Source organism: Gekko japonicus, unplaced genomic scaffold, assembly GCF_001447785.1.
Source record: "Gekko japonicus isolate JY-2015 unplaced genomic scaffold, Gekko_japonicus_V1.1 scaffold2263, whole genome shotgun sequence".
Lineage (NCBI taxonomy): Eukaryota > Metazoa > Chordata > Lepidosauria > Squamata > Gekkonidae > Gekko > Gekko japonicus.
In genome coordinates this window covers 196,000-211,409 of record NW_015165887.1, presented here as the reverse complement: position 1 = coordinate 211,409, position 15,410 = coordinate 196,000, and the positions used below count along the sequence as shown (strand labels likewise).

At 44.1% G+C, this 15,410-nt stretch overlaps 1 protein-coding gene across 2 annotated transcripts in view; it reads left to right on the top strand.

Moving 5' to 3' along the window:
* Positions 1-15,410, top strand: part of SLC18B1 (solute carrier family 18, subfamily B, member 1) — a 38,006-nt gene that overhangs the window by 16,887 nt on the left and 5,709 nt on the right. For both annotated transcript variants that reach the window (XM_015411324.1, XM_015411323.1), the window contains 7 exons: positions 335-482; positions 4,844-5,000; positions 8,376-8,512; positions 9,242-9,343; positions 12,514-12,605; positions 13,880-13,975; positions 14,452-14,526. In XM_015411324.1, the coding sequence (XP_015266810.1) occupies positions 335-482; positions 4,844-5,000; positions 8,376-8,512; positions 9,242-9,343; positions 12,514-12,605; positions 13,880-13,975; positions 14,452-14,526 (807 nt within the window). The remainder of the gene's footprint in view (positions 1-334; positions 483-4,843; positions 5,001-8,375; positions 8,513-9,241; positions 9,344-12,513; positions 12,606-13,879; positions 13,976-14,451; positions 14,527-15,410) is intronic.

Sequence of the window (15,410 nt, the reverse complement as noted above, 5' to 3'; positions counted from 1 at the left end):
GGAGTATCGATATTAGTCTAGTTCAGCAGAAACAGAAGTTTGGTGGCACTTTAAAAACTGGCACGTTTGTTGTGCCATATGCTTTTTATGGACTTGTGCTCATTGGAGGTGTGACGTGTGACCATCACTTGGTACAAAACCAGGGGAATGTTATTACTTGCTGGGCCTTCTGGTCTCCCTTGGTAGATGTGTGGTGTTACATTGTGGAGTACAAATAAGACAAGATCCTGTCAAAAGTGTAGAAATTCCAATCTGAGTCGAAACGGAACATACTTGATATGTTTGTGCATTATAAACATAGGATCTAAATCCATTTTGAATCCCCCCCCTCCAGATTGTTGGACAGAGCACCTGATGGGCCCGTATTTATCGGACTATGTTTTTTGGTTCGCGGAATGGATGCAGTTGGGTTTTCTGCAGCAATGACAGCTTCATTTTCTATTCTTGCAAAAGCCTTTCCTAACAACATAGCTACAGTTCTGGTAAGTATACAGCCAATTGCTGCAGGGTTAACATATATTACACTTAGCGTTACAGCCATCAATGTAGTGGTGTCATCAGGTTTTTATTTATTTATTTTGCACGGTGATCATTCATGTGAACTCAGTAAGACATGAAGGGTTGGATCCCATCAAAAATTTCTGTGCCTGGAAGTCCTTCTGTGCACAGAAGGACAGCTTTCCTGCCTCCTTCCTTCCGCTACAGCTCTTAATGGCCCCCCTCAATGTTGTTCATAGAGATGGGGGATCCCAGGACCAGCATAAAGGGGGAGTTGGAGGGCTGCCACAGGAGGAGAGAACTGGCAACTGCCTCTCCTCCCGAACAAGTCTTGTTGATGTGATCCAACCTAAACTGCAGGGCCAGCCAGGCAATGGCCAGCTATAATCTTGCAAATGCCTGTCTTTGATGTACCACTATGTTCACTTGAATCATTAGCTTGCAAACAAACAAACCAACCCCACTGTAGCTTCAGCTCTAGTATTCATCTTGCCATCCTGAATTTATGCATAGTATGTACTTTTAGTTATGGTCATGGTGGCCAAGGGGAGCATACCTTAAGCATCTCTTGCCTTATTCGGAAACTTGGTTTGGGGACAACCTGTACTCAATGCGTTTTGAAGTGGGAATGTAATTTAGGACTCTGATGTATACAGAGCATGTTAATTCCCAGGCTGCCAAAGTTTTGGTTAAGTTGCAGGTGATACATAGCACACTCTGCCGTCCCTCCCAGCTCTTGCCTTCCCTGGTCCTGGGGATGCCAGCCCTCAGCTGGCAATCCCTGTGAGTCTGGGCAGGGGCACAGAGACTTCTTGGAAGTCCTTTATTTTTTCAAAACAGGGAGTGACATGATGATGCTCTAGGAATGGTTTTACAATAGAGATTTTTGAAATCCCTAGAGTGTCATGATAGCATTTCCTGTTCTGAAACATGAAATCATTTCCACGCGCTGTTTTCCTTTCCAGTTTTCCTCTCCCTCACTGCTTTATTGAATGAGGGCGGGGGACTGGAAGGATTGCCACCATTGCCAGGTAAAGTGACAACCCTATCTCTCCAGAGCCTCCAGAATTCTTTTTTTTGGTTGCATATCCGGCCTGATCTGTTGTAGTCAAAACTAAAGTCCTTCCTTTTTTAAAAAGCTGTGGCAGGATTCTTTTCTTCAGCTCCACTCCCTTTCTAGCCATCAACTGGGTTGCTTGTGCTCCTCTTGCCTTCAGGCCATGGGTTTCTCTGTCCAGGAAACAAAAGACTCCTTTGCACTCAAGAAGCTTGCATTTGCATAGGACAGAACTAGAGTAGAAAAGCCCTGTCTAAGATTTAATTTATAATAAGCTTAATAGGGATAAATACTGACATCTGTGTTATGTACCAGTTCTGGCTCCTAGAAAGCGCAAAGTGCTTATTGGCATGAAGCACCTATCGTCATGTGCAGAGAACACTGTTATTACTGAACAACTCCAGTTTATCACTTCCCCTTCGTGCTTGGAATCGTTCAGATTTGCAATGCCTGTGGCATAACTTGAGACTAGGGAAATGTTCTGGTTTTAACCACAGTGTTTCCGGCACTGTCATGTCCAAATTGTGCCTGGAAGTGGTATAGCTAAATGGCAGCATCACTTCCCCCCCCCTCCCGCTGTCACTTGGAATGATGGCAAGCAATGCAGCCCTTTGTAGTGGTGTCAAGCAGCTTTCCCACTTTTGCCAGCCACAGTAACAGCACTCTTCCTGGTTCTCCCTCCACCGTCCTGTTTCTAGAACAGCAGCAGAAAAGTCTTGTGGCTCGTCAATACATGCCAACCAATTTTACTGGACAAGAAGCTCTCTGAAGAAGTGGGCTCTAGCTTGTAAAATCTTGTGTGACAGTAAATCTGCTTTGGTGGGTCCGCCTTGGCAGCCCTGATCAGGGCTGAAAAGTGGTGTATAAATTCTGTAAGCAAGTAAATCGGTCGTTCTTTAAGATGTTCTAACAGAGTGATTCCCTACTGAAGTTTATCCCGTTTCTAATAACTCCTTACAAAATGGCATTTCCAATGCACGGCTCTGTGCTGTTGTTCTTCCTATCACTGGGGGGGGGGGACACTCTTGGAGAAATTTCATTCTTTGCTCCCACCCAGAGTTATATTTGTGGCAGTACTCGGAACAGGAATCTGTTTTCAGTACTAGATCTGAATCTTGAGGACTCAGTTGTCCTTTCCCTCCCCCAAAGAAGTCAACAGCAGGCTTTATTCCATTATCTGTGCCACAAAGACCTCCCAAAATGCAGAATTCACAGGAAGGACAAGGGTGGTGTAGTTGGCAGTTCAGTTCTCCTGACAGCTGGGGAGACAAATCAACTGTACTGACTTGGAAGATTTTTTTTTTTAGAAACGGAACCACCCCTTCCCATTTCTCTTGCCCTTGTGAAGAGCTTCATGTCATCTATCAACTGTCTTTTGTTGCATATGCTAGTCATGACATGTGACGAACCCCAAGGGGTCTCTGAGTGGCTTACACAGTTTCTTTATCCCTATCTATGGCCACATGGTCAGGGGTGGGGGCTGCCTACCGGCACCCAGTGGTCGGATTCGCTTGGTCTTTGGCTTGGCTCAGCTTTGGCTCGGCTCTCTCTTCTATCATCTATCATCTGTCTTTTGTTGCATATGCTAGTCATGATGCGTGCACAGTCAATATATACTGTTCAGCTGTTTGTAGCCCAAGATATTTGCAGAAGAAGAGAAGAATCTTGTACACAGACTGGTAGTACACAGGGAGAAGGGAGTGAGGCTATATACTTATTTGATAGTGAAGAAAGCTGCTTTCTATATTTGTTAATTTTGGGAGAAGGAATTCATGCTAGATTCTTGGCCGTTGGCCACCTGAGAGCACACATACAGGCTAGAGGATCTGATAGAAGTGTGTGTTAACATAAGAACTGCACCACACCCCACTGAAACTATGTCATGTTCCGAGAACTTCAGTGTATTCTTAATGCACTGAAACATTTGAGAGCAAATTCAGCAAAGAGCTTATTCTTGCGGGAAGCACACATGAAAGTAATTGGATAAAGCCTGTATTATTGAGGAGTTGACCTTTCAGCTCTTGTGAGTGTGATGGACTATTAAATCATAAGAAGACTACATACACATCAGGGTGGTGTTTGGGAGGGATGTGAAATGTTTAGTAACCTCAGTACTAGTGCTGTGCCGTGTCCCTTTCTTCCCTTCTACTTTCCTTTAAGAAACCAGTATCTCATTATCTTGAAAAGCCAACTGATTATGATTGCATTAAAAAACCGTTATAAAAGCTTGTGTTCTTATAGTCTTCATTCAAAGGTAAATGTGCTGTTTCCATTCTATATACTGTTACCCAGGTGTGCCCTCTCTCTATGGATACCTGAATCCATGGATTGGGGCCACACTTGCACTAAACAGTTTTTTTCTGCAGACTTGGGTGATTCCTCCCCCCCCAAGTTTGCAAAAAAATCTGAAATTCTCAAAAAAAATACACTGGGGGCTAAATTTCCCCCAAGTAAAATACTGTTCTCTGTGCAAGCACAAAGAATGCTCTCAACTTCCTGTAGTGAAGCAGTCCAGGGGCTGCAGCGGACCCAGAGGGGGGCTGCACTGGAAAGAAAGTGGGGAGGAGGAGATGGGATTTCCCCCTGCACAAGTCTTGTGGACTCCCACTTGCATTACACTAATGGCAGGTGATTTCCCATGGTAAATTATCCCTAGTCATCGTTTTCTTGGTTTTGAGTCAGCCTTGTAATATACCTGTAATGGTGCAGGCCTGCATCCGGGTCCACCTCCTGAAATTCTTCCTGTCTTTTACAGTACACTCAATTATTCCCTCCTGTTCCCACTCCATTCTCCTTTCTGTTCCATCTCTCTTCCCATACTCTCAGAAGAACCAGAGGGAACTCATATGGACGCTTACCATTCACTGTGATAAAAATGGTGGCAATTGTTGATCTCATCATGATGATCTCTGGAATGCAGCCCTCTGTTAAATAGTAGAGGACGATTCTCACCTCTCACAAAGAACAAATCACCCTTAAGGGCTAGGTTGGAAAATGGAGACATGTGGCAAGGCAATTTTTGGTCCTAATAAAAGGTATCTTACCATTGTTCTTCCTCAGTGGAGCTCAGGGCCACATGTATAATCTTTGTTTCCACCTTTTTTATTCCCACAACAGCTCCCTGGTACGCTAGACTGAGAGTTACCTAATGAGCTTCATTGCAGAGTGGGAATCTGAATCCAAGTGTTCCTGGTCCTAGGTTGGACACAATAAGGCTACACCACACTTGCATATCTCTGAGCTTGGGGTATTAATATATTGTGTTTAATTCTTTGTTGTTGTTTTCAGGGCAGTCTTGAAATTTTTACTGGGCTGGGACTAGTGCTGGGTCCCCCTATCGGTGGCTTTTTGTACCAGACATTTGGCTATGAAGTCCCTTTCATTGCACTTGGATGTGTAGTGCTGATTATGGTGCCTCTGAACATATATATCTTACCAGGATATGGTAGGTGGAGTTCCTGTTCCTTTATTGTTTTGGGTGGGATCGGTCAGGAGAAAAAGAAAAGAAAAGAAAGCCTGTATATTTAAAGCAAAATTCCTTCCCTGGCGCCTGTTGTCACTCCGTATAAAAATCTAGTATTAGAAACAGATTGTACCTTAGTTCACAGGCAATGCAAACACATCATTTGGTCACTGAGGGTGTGCCTCCTCTTTCCATTATATACTCCAATTCCTTCCCTGGCTTCCTACATTATGGTGTCCAAGGTGATCATATTATAGTATATGTATGTCCTCTATAGAAACCTACTTCAAACCATGGTTTCCAGTTCTACTTTGGGTTTGGTTGCCAACTTCCAGGTGGGGGCTTAGGGTTCTGTGGGAACTACACTTCTAGACTACAGGTATCAGTTTCCCTGGAGGAATTTTTGGGACAATCCTGGTTTGAGCCAGGACAGCCTGTAGAAGCCTTTTCAATCTGGAGGAAACATAAATATCTATAGGCTGACAAATATTAGTACCAATGATAAATTGGATACGAAAACTCAGTTGGAGAAGAAATATAAAATCTCTCCCGTGGTACCAATACTACCAACTACATAGTGCACTACCTGTGTTCTCATATACGCTTAAAAATCATTCTTTAAATGCTTTTCAAGTCCTATTAAAAGATGGTAATTTCGATGTAAAAGGTGTAATTTATAAATTATTGTGTGAGAATCTATGGTCACCGTCTACTTCGATTCAAGACCAATGGCTAAAAGAGGGCCAGATACAACTAACTGAACAACATTGGGATTCAATCTGGAGCACTCCCTTGCTTAAATCTAGATCGACAGCTATCTGTTGGCAACAATATAAACTAATTACCAGGTGCTATTTAGCACCATATAAGCTGTATAAAAGCAAACTAAGAACTAATTCAGAATGCTGGAAGAAATGTGGTGAAACTGACACGTTTCTCCACTGTTGGTGGGGTTGTAAAGTAGTGAATGCATAATGGGAGAATGTTATCTAAAAAAATTAAAGACTTAACAGGAATTTTAATTCCAGATACTAAAAATATACCGACTTTGGCACAGTGGTGTAATAAAATATGGGCCTTGATGGTCCAGTATAAGATGGTTTCACAATTAATACACGTTGAGAATCCTAATAGGAAAAATATATTCATAGAGACATGGTATACATTTTTGAGTATATGAATCAAACCACCTGCCAGAACTCCTCAATACCTAAAAATACTTAGATTTTGTGGGGTTTTTTTAGTTATAGCTTGTTTGATAGATAAAAATGAAAACTGTCATCTGGGGAGGTAATCAGTCCTGCATTAACGCAGCATGTGTATTGTTTTATATGTTGAAATAAAATATTTTTTTAAAGGAAACTGCAGCTTTGGAGGCCAGACTCTATGGCATCATAAGAACATAAGAGACGCCAATGTTGGATCAGGCCAAAGGCCCATCCAGTCCAACACTCTGTGTTACACAGTGGCCAGAAATAGCAGTGCCAGTGGTATTCATATCCCTGCTGAATGAACTCCCTCCCCAAACACCACTCCCAAATCCCCAGGAATTTCCAAAGCCAGGGCTGACAGCCCTGATTGGTCTCTAGGTATAAACCCATTAGATGCCATGGTGATACTACCACAATGAGCTGCTTCCACCAGGGAGGAGCTGAGAAGGAGGGGGCAGAGAGGGGCAGTCATAGGAGGGCAGTAGGAGCTTGGGCCAAACACTGGCCTGGAGAGCCCTGGGGGGACGGGACCATTTCTCTCTTCCTCTTCCTTTCTCCTACAATTGTAATGGTAAATCGTGGTTTGCTCAAATTCAGGAAGTTGGAGAGGAAATTATAGCCTACTGCCAGGGTGGAGAAAGAGAGGGGGAGTGCTTGAGCTGACATGACCTTTTGGCCAAACCATGCTTTGACGTGCATGTGAACCAGTCAATCTCTACTTCAGTGTGCCATGCTGATGATGGTGGCCACAGGCCTCAGTAAATATGTATGCCCTGAGATTTACACATATATAATGGGGGCATTTTCCTGTACATCCTGCCCACCCCTCAGCCCTCATCTAGGGTTACCAGGTTCCTTTGCCACTCCAGCAGGGGGATTTGGGGGGTGTTCCAGGGGTGGGCAGGCATGTCGCATGACATCCCCAGAGCAATAATGTCACCTGGAAGTGATGTCATTGCATCGGGGACATCGCACAGGGGGCGGTCTGGTATTTGGGTGAAACGTCATAGTTTTTTCACCCTCAAACCGTAGAGTTTGCCCAAATACCAGAGTGTCCCTGCATGACGTCCCCAGTGTGATGATGTCACTTCCGGGTGACCTTATCGCATTGGGGATGGCGTGTGGCTACATCCCTGTTTATGGGCAGGATTTCACCTGCCAGTCAGCTGGTCCATGGTGGGGAGAACCCCCTGAAACGGGGGGATCCCCTGCCCGGACCTGGGGGCTGGGAAGCTTACCCCCATCAGAAGTTCAAAAATCAGTTTGCAACAAGGTAGTACAGGAATGGGAAGCAGATGTAAAGGATAACAAAAAGCCCCATTGCTTGTTGTTGGTGAAGGGTAGGTTGTATGTGTTGGCTTTTTGAGCAACAATTGATGTATGTTAAGACTGGGGAAAGAAAATAATGTTTTCAGGCATGGATGTTGAATGGTGGCATGCCACACTTGGCATGGCAGTTCCCTTGGTCTGCTCCACACCAGTCATCAAACTGGGCTGGGGCTGGGAAGCCAAAGGGCAGGTTGGGAGCCAGCAGGATCCTAAGGAGACTCAAAAGCACAACCGTTGATGGTTCATACTGACAGGGCTATTTTTGGGCAGGAACGCACAGGAATGGGGTTCCGGCTGGCTTCAGAGTTGGCCACGCCCACTACAGCCAAAACCTCCGTGTGCATGGCTAAAGAGGGAAGGGGCGCCCGGGCAAGCCAAGGGAAGGCAGTTTAAACTGCCTTCCCTTCCCTTCAAGGAGGGGGGGCTTGCCTGGGCAAGCCAAGGGAGGGCATGGGGTTGTGGCCTAATATGCTAATGAGCTGTGCTGTCAGGGGTGTGGCCTAATATGCTAATGAGTTTCTGCTGTTGGGTATGGCCTATTATGCTAATGAGTTCCTGCTGGGCTTTTTCTACCAAAAAAGCCCTGCATACTGATATTTCTAAAGTAGTCTCATTTTACTCATGCAATAAATCAATCAGTCAACGATGTTAGATCTGTGTACACCAAGCACACTGTATCTGGCCAAGTACAGCCACTGCCTTCCTCACCAAAAAGGTTGCCTGATGTACCCCATCATGGTACTGTGAAAGAGAGCTATAAATTGACCTGCAGGTAACCTTCCGCAAATATAACCTTTTTGTTACTGTTTTGTTGCAGATTCAACTCCTAGCAAAGATTCTTTCTGGAAGCTTATGACTATACCCAAAATTTTACTCCTCTGTTTTACTATGTTTTCACTAAGTGCATCTTTGGGCTTTCTAGATCCAACAATGTCACTGTTTGTCTTGGAAAAAGTACGTGCTACTGGGAGAAAAGCTTGTGCTAAATATATATATATTGTATTTCATGCTAAAATGTTAGATAAGATTAGATTACTAGATTTTATAAGCAGTGGGGAATCACTGGCAGAAGCAACCCTTGATCTGCTCTAATGGCAGCTTCTTGTTTGGACTTTGTTTGGTCTTAGGGTTGGATCCAAACAAACATTTCCATGAGTATAATCCATTTCCTTTACTTCAACCTATGAAGTGTGATTTCCTCACCTCCCTCCTCCTGTGACAGTGGACAGGGGATACCAAGAATAATATTTTGTGAGGCATTTCGGGCTGCTATGGGAGATGGGGACATCGTACACTGTGGTCACAAGTTCTTGTGCTCAGAGTTCTTGTTATCTTCACAGCAGTTCTGGGAGGTAGGTTAGTCTGAGAAAAAGTGACTGGGCAATCAGTGAGTTTCATGGGTGTGCAAGGATTTAAACCCCCCCAAGCTTAGCCTTACATTCAAGCTAGTAATCCACACTGTACACAGCTTGCACAGTTCCCTCCAAAATGTTCCCATTCTTTTAGCAATGGAGCCAGTATGTGTGTGCCTTACTTTCCCTCTTCCACTGAAACTGACTGGTGTTCTGGGTTGTCTCATCAGAGTAAGAAGAATTATGGAGTGGAGCTAACAAAATTTAGTAAGGAATAATAAAACATGATTCACATGTAATAATACGTTTCTCTTCTTCCTCCTCTCTGTAGTTCCAGTTGCCAGTTGGTTATGTAGGATTAGTTTTTCTGGGTTTAGCTCTCTCCTATTCCTTATCTTCACCATTGCTTGGCTTTCTGAGTGATAAAAAGCCGGTGAGTACAAAGATTCCTGCATCCTTGTCATACTGGTATTTTACACACGTTGTAACTGATGCAGTTCAAATGCTGAATGCGCTAAATTCCCATTCTAAAATCTTAACACGTTTAATCCCATACAGGATCTAATGGCCCATTGCTGTAATACCTTGTGGCAGGACCAAATAATATGAAAGAGATAAAGCACAGATAACAGTCAAGATTTTTGGACCCATTAGAGTTAGTACAGAGCTAATCTATAGTCTGCTCCATAGTTTCCCAGTTTCCCTGGCTGATCTCTACAAGTTTTAAAGGATCTCAAGTAGCAGGGTTAAGAAAGGCATCCTCCTCAACCTTTGAGGAGCCACTGCCAATGTGAGACAATACTGCACTGGGCAAGTGGTATGACTCAGTACATAGCGTTTTCTGATGTTTATATGCAGGTTTTGACTAAAGTCAAACAAACTTGCCTGCTTTTTCTCTATGTTGGGCTGTGGTTTTCATACTGCAAGATGATCAGGCTTCCTCAGTTAAAAAGGTAAAGGTTCCCTTGCTCGAAAGCCAGTCGAGTCCGACTCTAGGGTTGCGGTGCTCATCTCCGTTTCAAAGCTGAAGAGCCAGCGCTGTCCAAAGACGTTTCCGTGGTCATGTGGCCGGCATGACTAAACACCAAGGCACACGGAATGCTGTTACCTTCCCACCGAAGTGGTACCTATTTATCTACTTGCAATTTCTTGCTTTCGAACTGTTAGGTTGGCAGGAGCTAGAACTAGAGACAGGAGCTCACTCCATCATGCGGCAACTTGCGTCTCGAACTGCTGAACTACTGACCATTCACAGCCTGCAGTTCAGCATCTTAACCACTTGAGCCACCGCAGCTCCTTTCCTCAGTTAAAAGCTCTATAATTTTAAAGGTAGCATATTTATCATTACCATTCATTCCCTTCTATGCATAGCTCCAGGGGAATGCTGGGTGTAGTCTAAGAAGCACTTTTAGAATTGGCTAATGCACTGTGTATACTTTGTGTGTGTGTGATAGCAGAGTAAAAGGCAGCAAAAAGAAAGTTTACTAAGAAAATAGGAAGGGTAACATGGGAGGATAAAACAAGAAAATAGTGTAGCTGACTAGCTACACTTTCTAGTTACTGTCTACACTATGATGGATTCTAGCATCTGATCTTAGAACTAAGGGAGGAAGAGGAACCCGCCCCCTATTGTGTACGTGCAAAATACCAGGTTAGATCACCAAACTATTGATTAGCTTTGTTAGATCATGGGGAAATATTAACTTCCCCTCTTCTGTTCATAATATTAACAAATGTTTACTACTATACTACTATTTATTCTTTTGCCAAGCAGGATAGGGATGAGAAAGACTTGAGACCTAGGCTTGAAAATAAGGGTGGTGGTGGTGGAATAAAGGGGGGGGGGAGATATTAGGTGAAGGGAGAGAAAAAATAATGAAAAGTGGAGAAAAGAGGGAGAGAGATTAAGGAAAAGAGAGTGAAAGGTTGTTATATCTTGCTGCAGCACCCTAACTAATACTTTGCAAGATCTGGCTGAGCTGGGTGCAAGGAAAGGAAGAGAGAAAGACTAGACTATTGGAGAAAATGACCTATAGGCTGGCAATTAGATGTGCTTCAGCTGTGCTGGCTTCGTTGATGAGCATGCTAGCATGATCTGTTAGGCAAGTTTGGTTCAGTCCTGGAGAAAGTCAAGTCCAGCAGAGTGTCTTCTGCTATGCTCAAACTTCCATGCAACCCTAATGGCTGCAGTCAGAACTGCATTTAAAAATAAATGGAAAGGCATTCAGCTGGTTTAAGCATAAGGCTGGCTTCAAGGGCGTTCCAGTTGACTTGGGCCCAATGCTCCCTCTAAGCTGTGGAGTCCCGTGAGCAAGAATCCTAGTTTGTGAGCTACTGGCATTAAAGTTGTGAGCAGGTGATTTGCCTACTGCATAAATTAGTTTGCTCTGGAGCCATCCTTTCTGAGCTGAGACAAAAATGTACAAGCCGGAGGCTAAAAAACTGTAAGCTAGCTCACGCTAACTCAGCTTAGACTGCTTGGGCCCCCTGAATTTTGTCCCCCTGTCCCTCTCTGTTGGCATCCCTAATTATACCCTGCTGAGCTCCCTCTCCTCCCCAAACTCTGCCCTCTCCAGGTATTTCCCAGCTAGGGTTGCCAGTCCCCAGATAGGAGTGGGGAATCCTCTGATTTCGTGGGCTTCTGCCTGCTGCTGGCCAGTTGGCTAGCAGAGTGAAGCTCCACCCCCAACAGTGACAACCCCATGTAATGTGCCCAATGTGATGACATCACATAGAAGTGACATCATCACTCTGGGTTTTTGGCAAAACTCTTATGATTTGAGCCCAAATTAATGATAGAGTTTGCCCAAAAAACAGAGCATCACTGCATGCCATGCCCAGTTAGGAGCACGGACTCTAATCTGGGAGAACCAGGTTTGATTCCCCACTCCTCGACATGCAGCTGCTGGTGTGACCTTGGGTCAGCCACAAGTTCTTTCAGAGCTGTTCTCTCAAGTGCAGTTTTCGAGAGAGCTCTCTCAGCCCCACCTCCCTCATAGGGTGTCTCTTGTGGAGAGGGGAAGGGATTGTAAGCCACTCTGAGACTCCTTTGGGTAGTGAAGAGCGGGGTATAAATCCAGTCTCCTCCTCTTTCTGTATGACATCATCACGTCGCTGTGCCCCCCACTCCCAGAAAGTTCCCTCCCACCCCCTGCTGGCACAAGGTAAAGACCTGGCAACCCTATTCCCAACCCAGAGTTGGCAAACCCCCCTCTGTGTGTGTGTGAGAGAGAGAGAGAGAAAGAGAGAGAGAGAGAGCGATAACCACATCCAGAATCTTCTACAGTATGCGTGTTTTCTCTGCAAACAAACAGGTTTGGGAAAGTAGTTGTGGTATAGGTTTAAAATTGCTCCACTAAACTCCATGTAGAATTACAACCATGGGGGGAAAGTAAAATTATGAGGATGAATGCAGGCCTTGTTATGACTCAGGCCTCCACACTCAAGTGCAATCTTAAATGTCACAATTCTTCCTTGGAATGTGGGGTGATATTTTTAAGTACCTCCTTTCTCTTTCCTGGCAGCTCATTTGACAGTTTTATTTGATCTGAACATGATATTTGTTGGGGTTGAGTTCCTCAGCCATCTCTTTATTCCTTGCAGCCTTTAAGGAAGTATCTGTTGATCGTTGGAGGCTTAATCACAGCATTATGCTATTTTCTGCTAGGACCAGCTCCTGTCTTGCACATTGAAAGGTACTGAATTCTACAGTGATCTTTCTGATGTGAAGTTTGCCTGTCCTGCAGCATTTAAATTTACCAAAACATCCATAGCAAAGGCTTCCTGTTTGTGCCAAAATAGATAACTTTTGCCACCTTGCTATTTATGTTTTTCTCTTTAGTACTAGTTGTTGATTAAAGTAAAGGTAAAGGTTCCCTTGCTCGAAAGCCAGTTGAATCCGAGTCTAGTGTTGCGGCGCTCATCTCCGTTTCGAAGCCGAAGAGCCAGTGCTGTCCGAAGATGTTTCCATGGTCATGTGGCTGGCATGACTAAACACCGAGGCGCACGGAACGCTGTTACCTTCCCACTGAAGTGGTACCTATTTATCTACTTGCAATTTCTTGCTTTCGAACTGCTAGCTTGGCAGGAGCTGGAACTCGAGACGGGAGCTCACTCCGTCATGCGGCACCTGGGTCTCGAACTGCTGAACTACTGACCTTCCACAGCCTGCAGTTCAGCGTCTTAACTACTTGAGCCACCGCAGCATGCAATTCTTAAATAAAATAATAATAAAATAAAAATCTAAGACTGCTGATTACTTGCACATTTAGAATTAAGTCCTGTTAAACTTGGTGTGACTTGCTTCTGAATAAACATGCACAGAATGTGCTGTAAGTCAAGATATAGTTTATATATGGGAAGGGGGAAGAAGGGGAAAGAAAGACTACATATATATATGTAGCCAATTTAACATTCTGCATTATTGTGCAGTAGAGATCTACCCCTTGCTGATCTTTTTTATTAAATGAAAGGCTCTCCAGTGGTTCAGAGGGGAAATGGCAGCTGTGGAAGGTTAACATAAGGAACATGTGGGGAAAACTACCGTGCAGGTGCTCAGTTGTTTGTGCAAATGCCTCTGCATTCACAGCAGTAATAAAAGTTATGGAGAGAAATGTTATCAAACATATACTTCAGTAAATTAGTTTGTCTTTAAGGCATCAGAACACTACATTTGTTGTTTTGCTTTAACAGACTAACACAGCCATCCCACTGGAATCTGCAACTGTGGCAGGTAGAAATAGAAACCTTAATACTGAACATAGTCTAAAAGTTGGATTCAGGTGAAGTGTGTGTGCACACGAAAGGTTATACCTTGAATAAAACTTTGTTGGTCTTAAAGGTGCCACTGGACTCAAACTTTGTCGTAGTCTAAAAGTAATGGTGATAAAGCTTGATGAAGTTTAATTAAGACTATAGTGAAATAGTCTTGCTTCACTGTCTCATTTATTTTAAAATATTTATTTTGTAGCAAACTATGGCTCTTCGTTCTAATGCTAGTCATCATTGGTTTTTCGCTTGCCATGAGTGGTATTCCAGCATTCCCTGAGATACTCGGTTGTGCATAGTAAGTAATTTTCTCCTGAAACTTTTTTTGGGGCCTAGATCAGATTGTATTCTTTGTACAGCTTATTCAAAAGCATATTTTTAAAAAATCAAATTAATGCCAAGATTGTTTAAATTATGCAGAACTGATTACTGCAGTCCAGGGCAAATCAGGAAGGTGGCAAATTGCCTGTCTCTGGGGCAAAAGGCTCTATTAATTCCGTGTTAGAACATCAGCACCATGCATTCTAAATACCATCACCATGTCTATGTATGGGACATAGTACAGTTTAAATGGATCATGCTCCACAAACCTGCTGCTTGCAGGGGAAATAACTGAGAGAGTCGGCAGTGCCTTTTCTGCTTTGAACAATGGGGCAACTCAACCAGAGATGATGTCTCCTTGTGGTTATATTACTAGTCACCAAATATTGGAGTTGTTACAAATGAACAATTTGTAACTGTGCAAATAATCTGCTTTTGTCTTTCCTCCTGCAGTGAGAATGGATTTGAAGAGGGGTTAAGCTTGTTAGGACTGATCTCAGGACTCTTCAATGCAGTATGGTCACTTGGGTATGTCGTTTTCAGTAAGCATATCAAGTATGACCAGTGTGGAAGAGGTTCACTCTTTCTCCATACCGAACTTGGAGCTTCTGTCTCCAGCTCTTGCTCAGCAGCTGGAGAAAGGAGTGAGCTGGTTGTCCTGGACTGGCACTGCCTTGAACATGCTTTTGAACTTGTCTTGTGGGACATTCCATGTGATCTTGGAGCATCTGCTAGATGTCAGTCAAGTCAGGAGTAGCTAAATAATACTCACCTCCCATTGTTGTAAAGTGGGCAGAGAACAAACTGAGGTCACTTCTTCATTGGCTTGCATTATTTGGATGCAGGTGACCAGGAAGGTAGGAGGAGCTTCATGTTTTGTCTCCTTGCCCTACTGTGATTCAGCTGGACGCGAGGGTTGTGGAGGTGGAACACAGATAAAGAATTACAAAGCGGGTAGGTGTGGTGCAATGTTCCCTCTAAGCTGTGGAGTCCTGTGAGCAAAAATTCTACTTTGTGAGCTACTAGCATTAAAGCTGTGAGCAAACGATTTGGCTCCTGCATAAATGAGTCTGCTCTGGAGCCCTCCTGCCTGAGCTGAGGCAAAAATGTGTGAGCCGGAGGCTAAAAAACTGTGAGCTGGCTCACACTAACTCAGCTTAGAGGGATCACTGGTGTGGGGAGTTCTTTAATTTCACTTTACCATACTGTGGCGTAAGAACATAAGGAGAGCCCTGCTGGATCAGACCAGTGGTCCATCTAGTCCGCATCCTGTCTCACACCTTGGCCAACCAGTTCCTCTAGACAGCCAACAATTGGGCATAGAGGCCGAGGCCTTCCTGGCACTGGTATTCAGAGGCTGACTGCTTCTGAACCTGAAGGTTCCCTAGTCACCATGGTTCGTAGCCACCGAT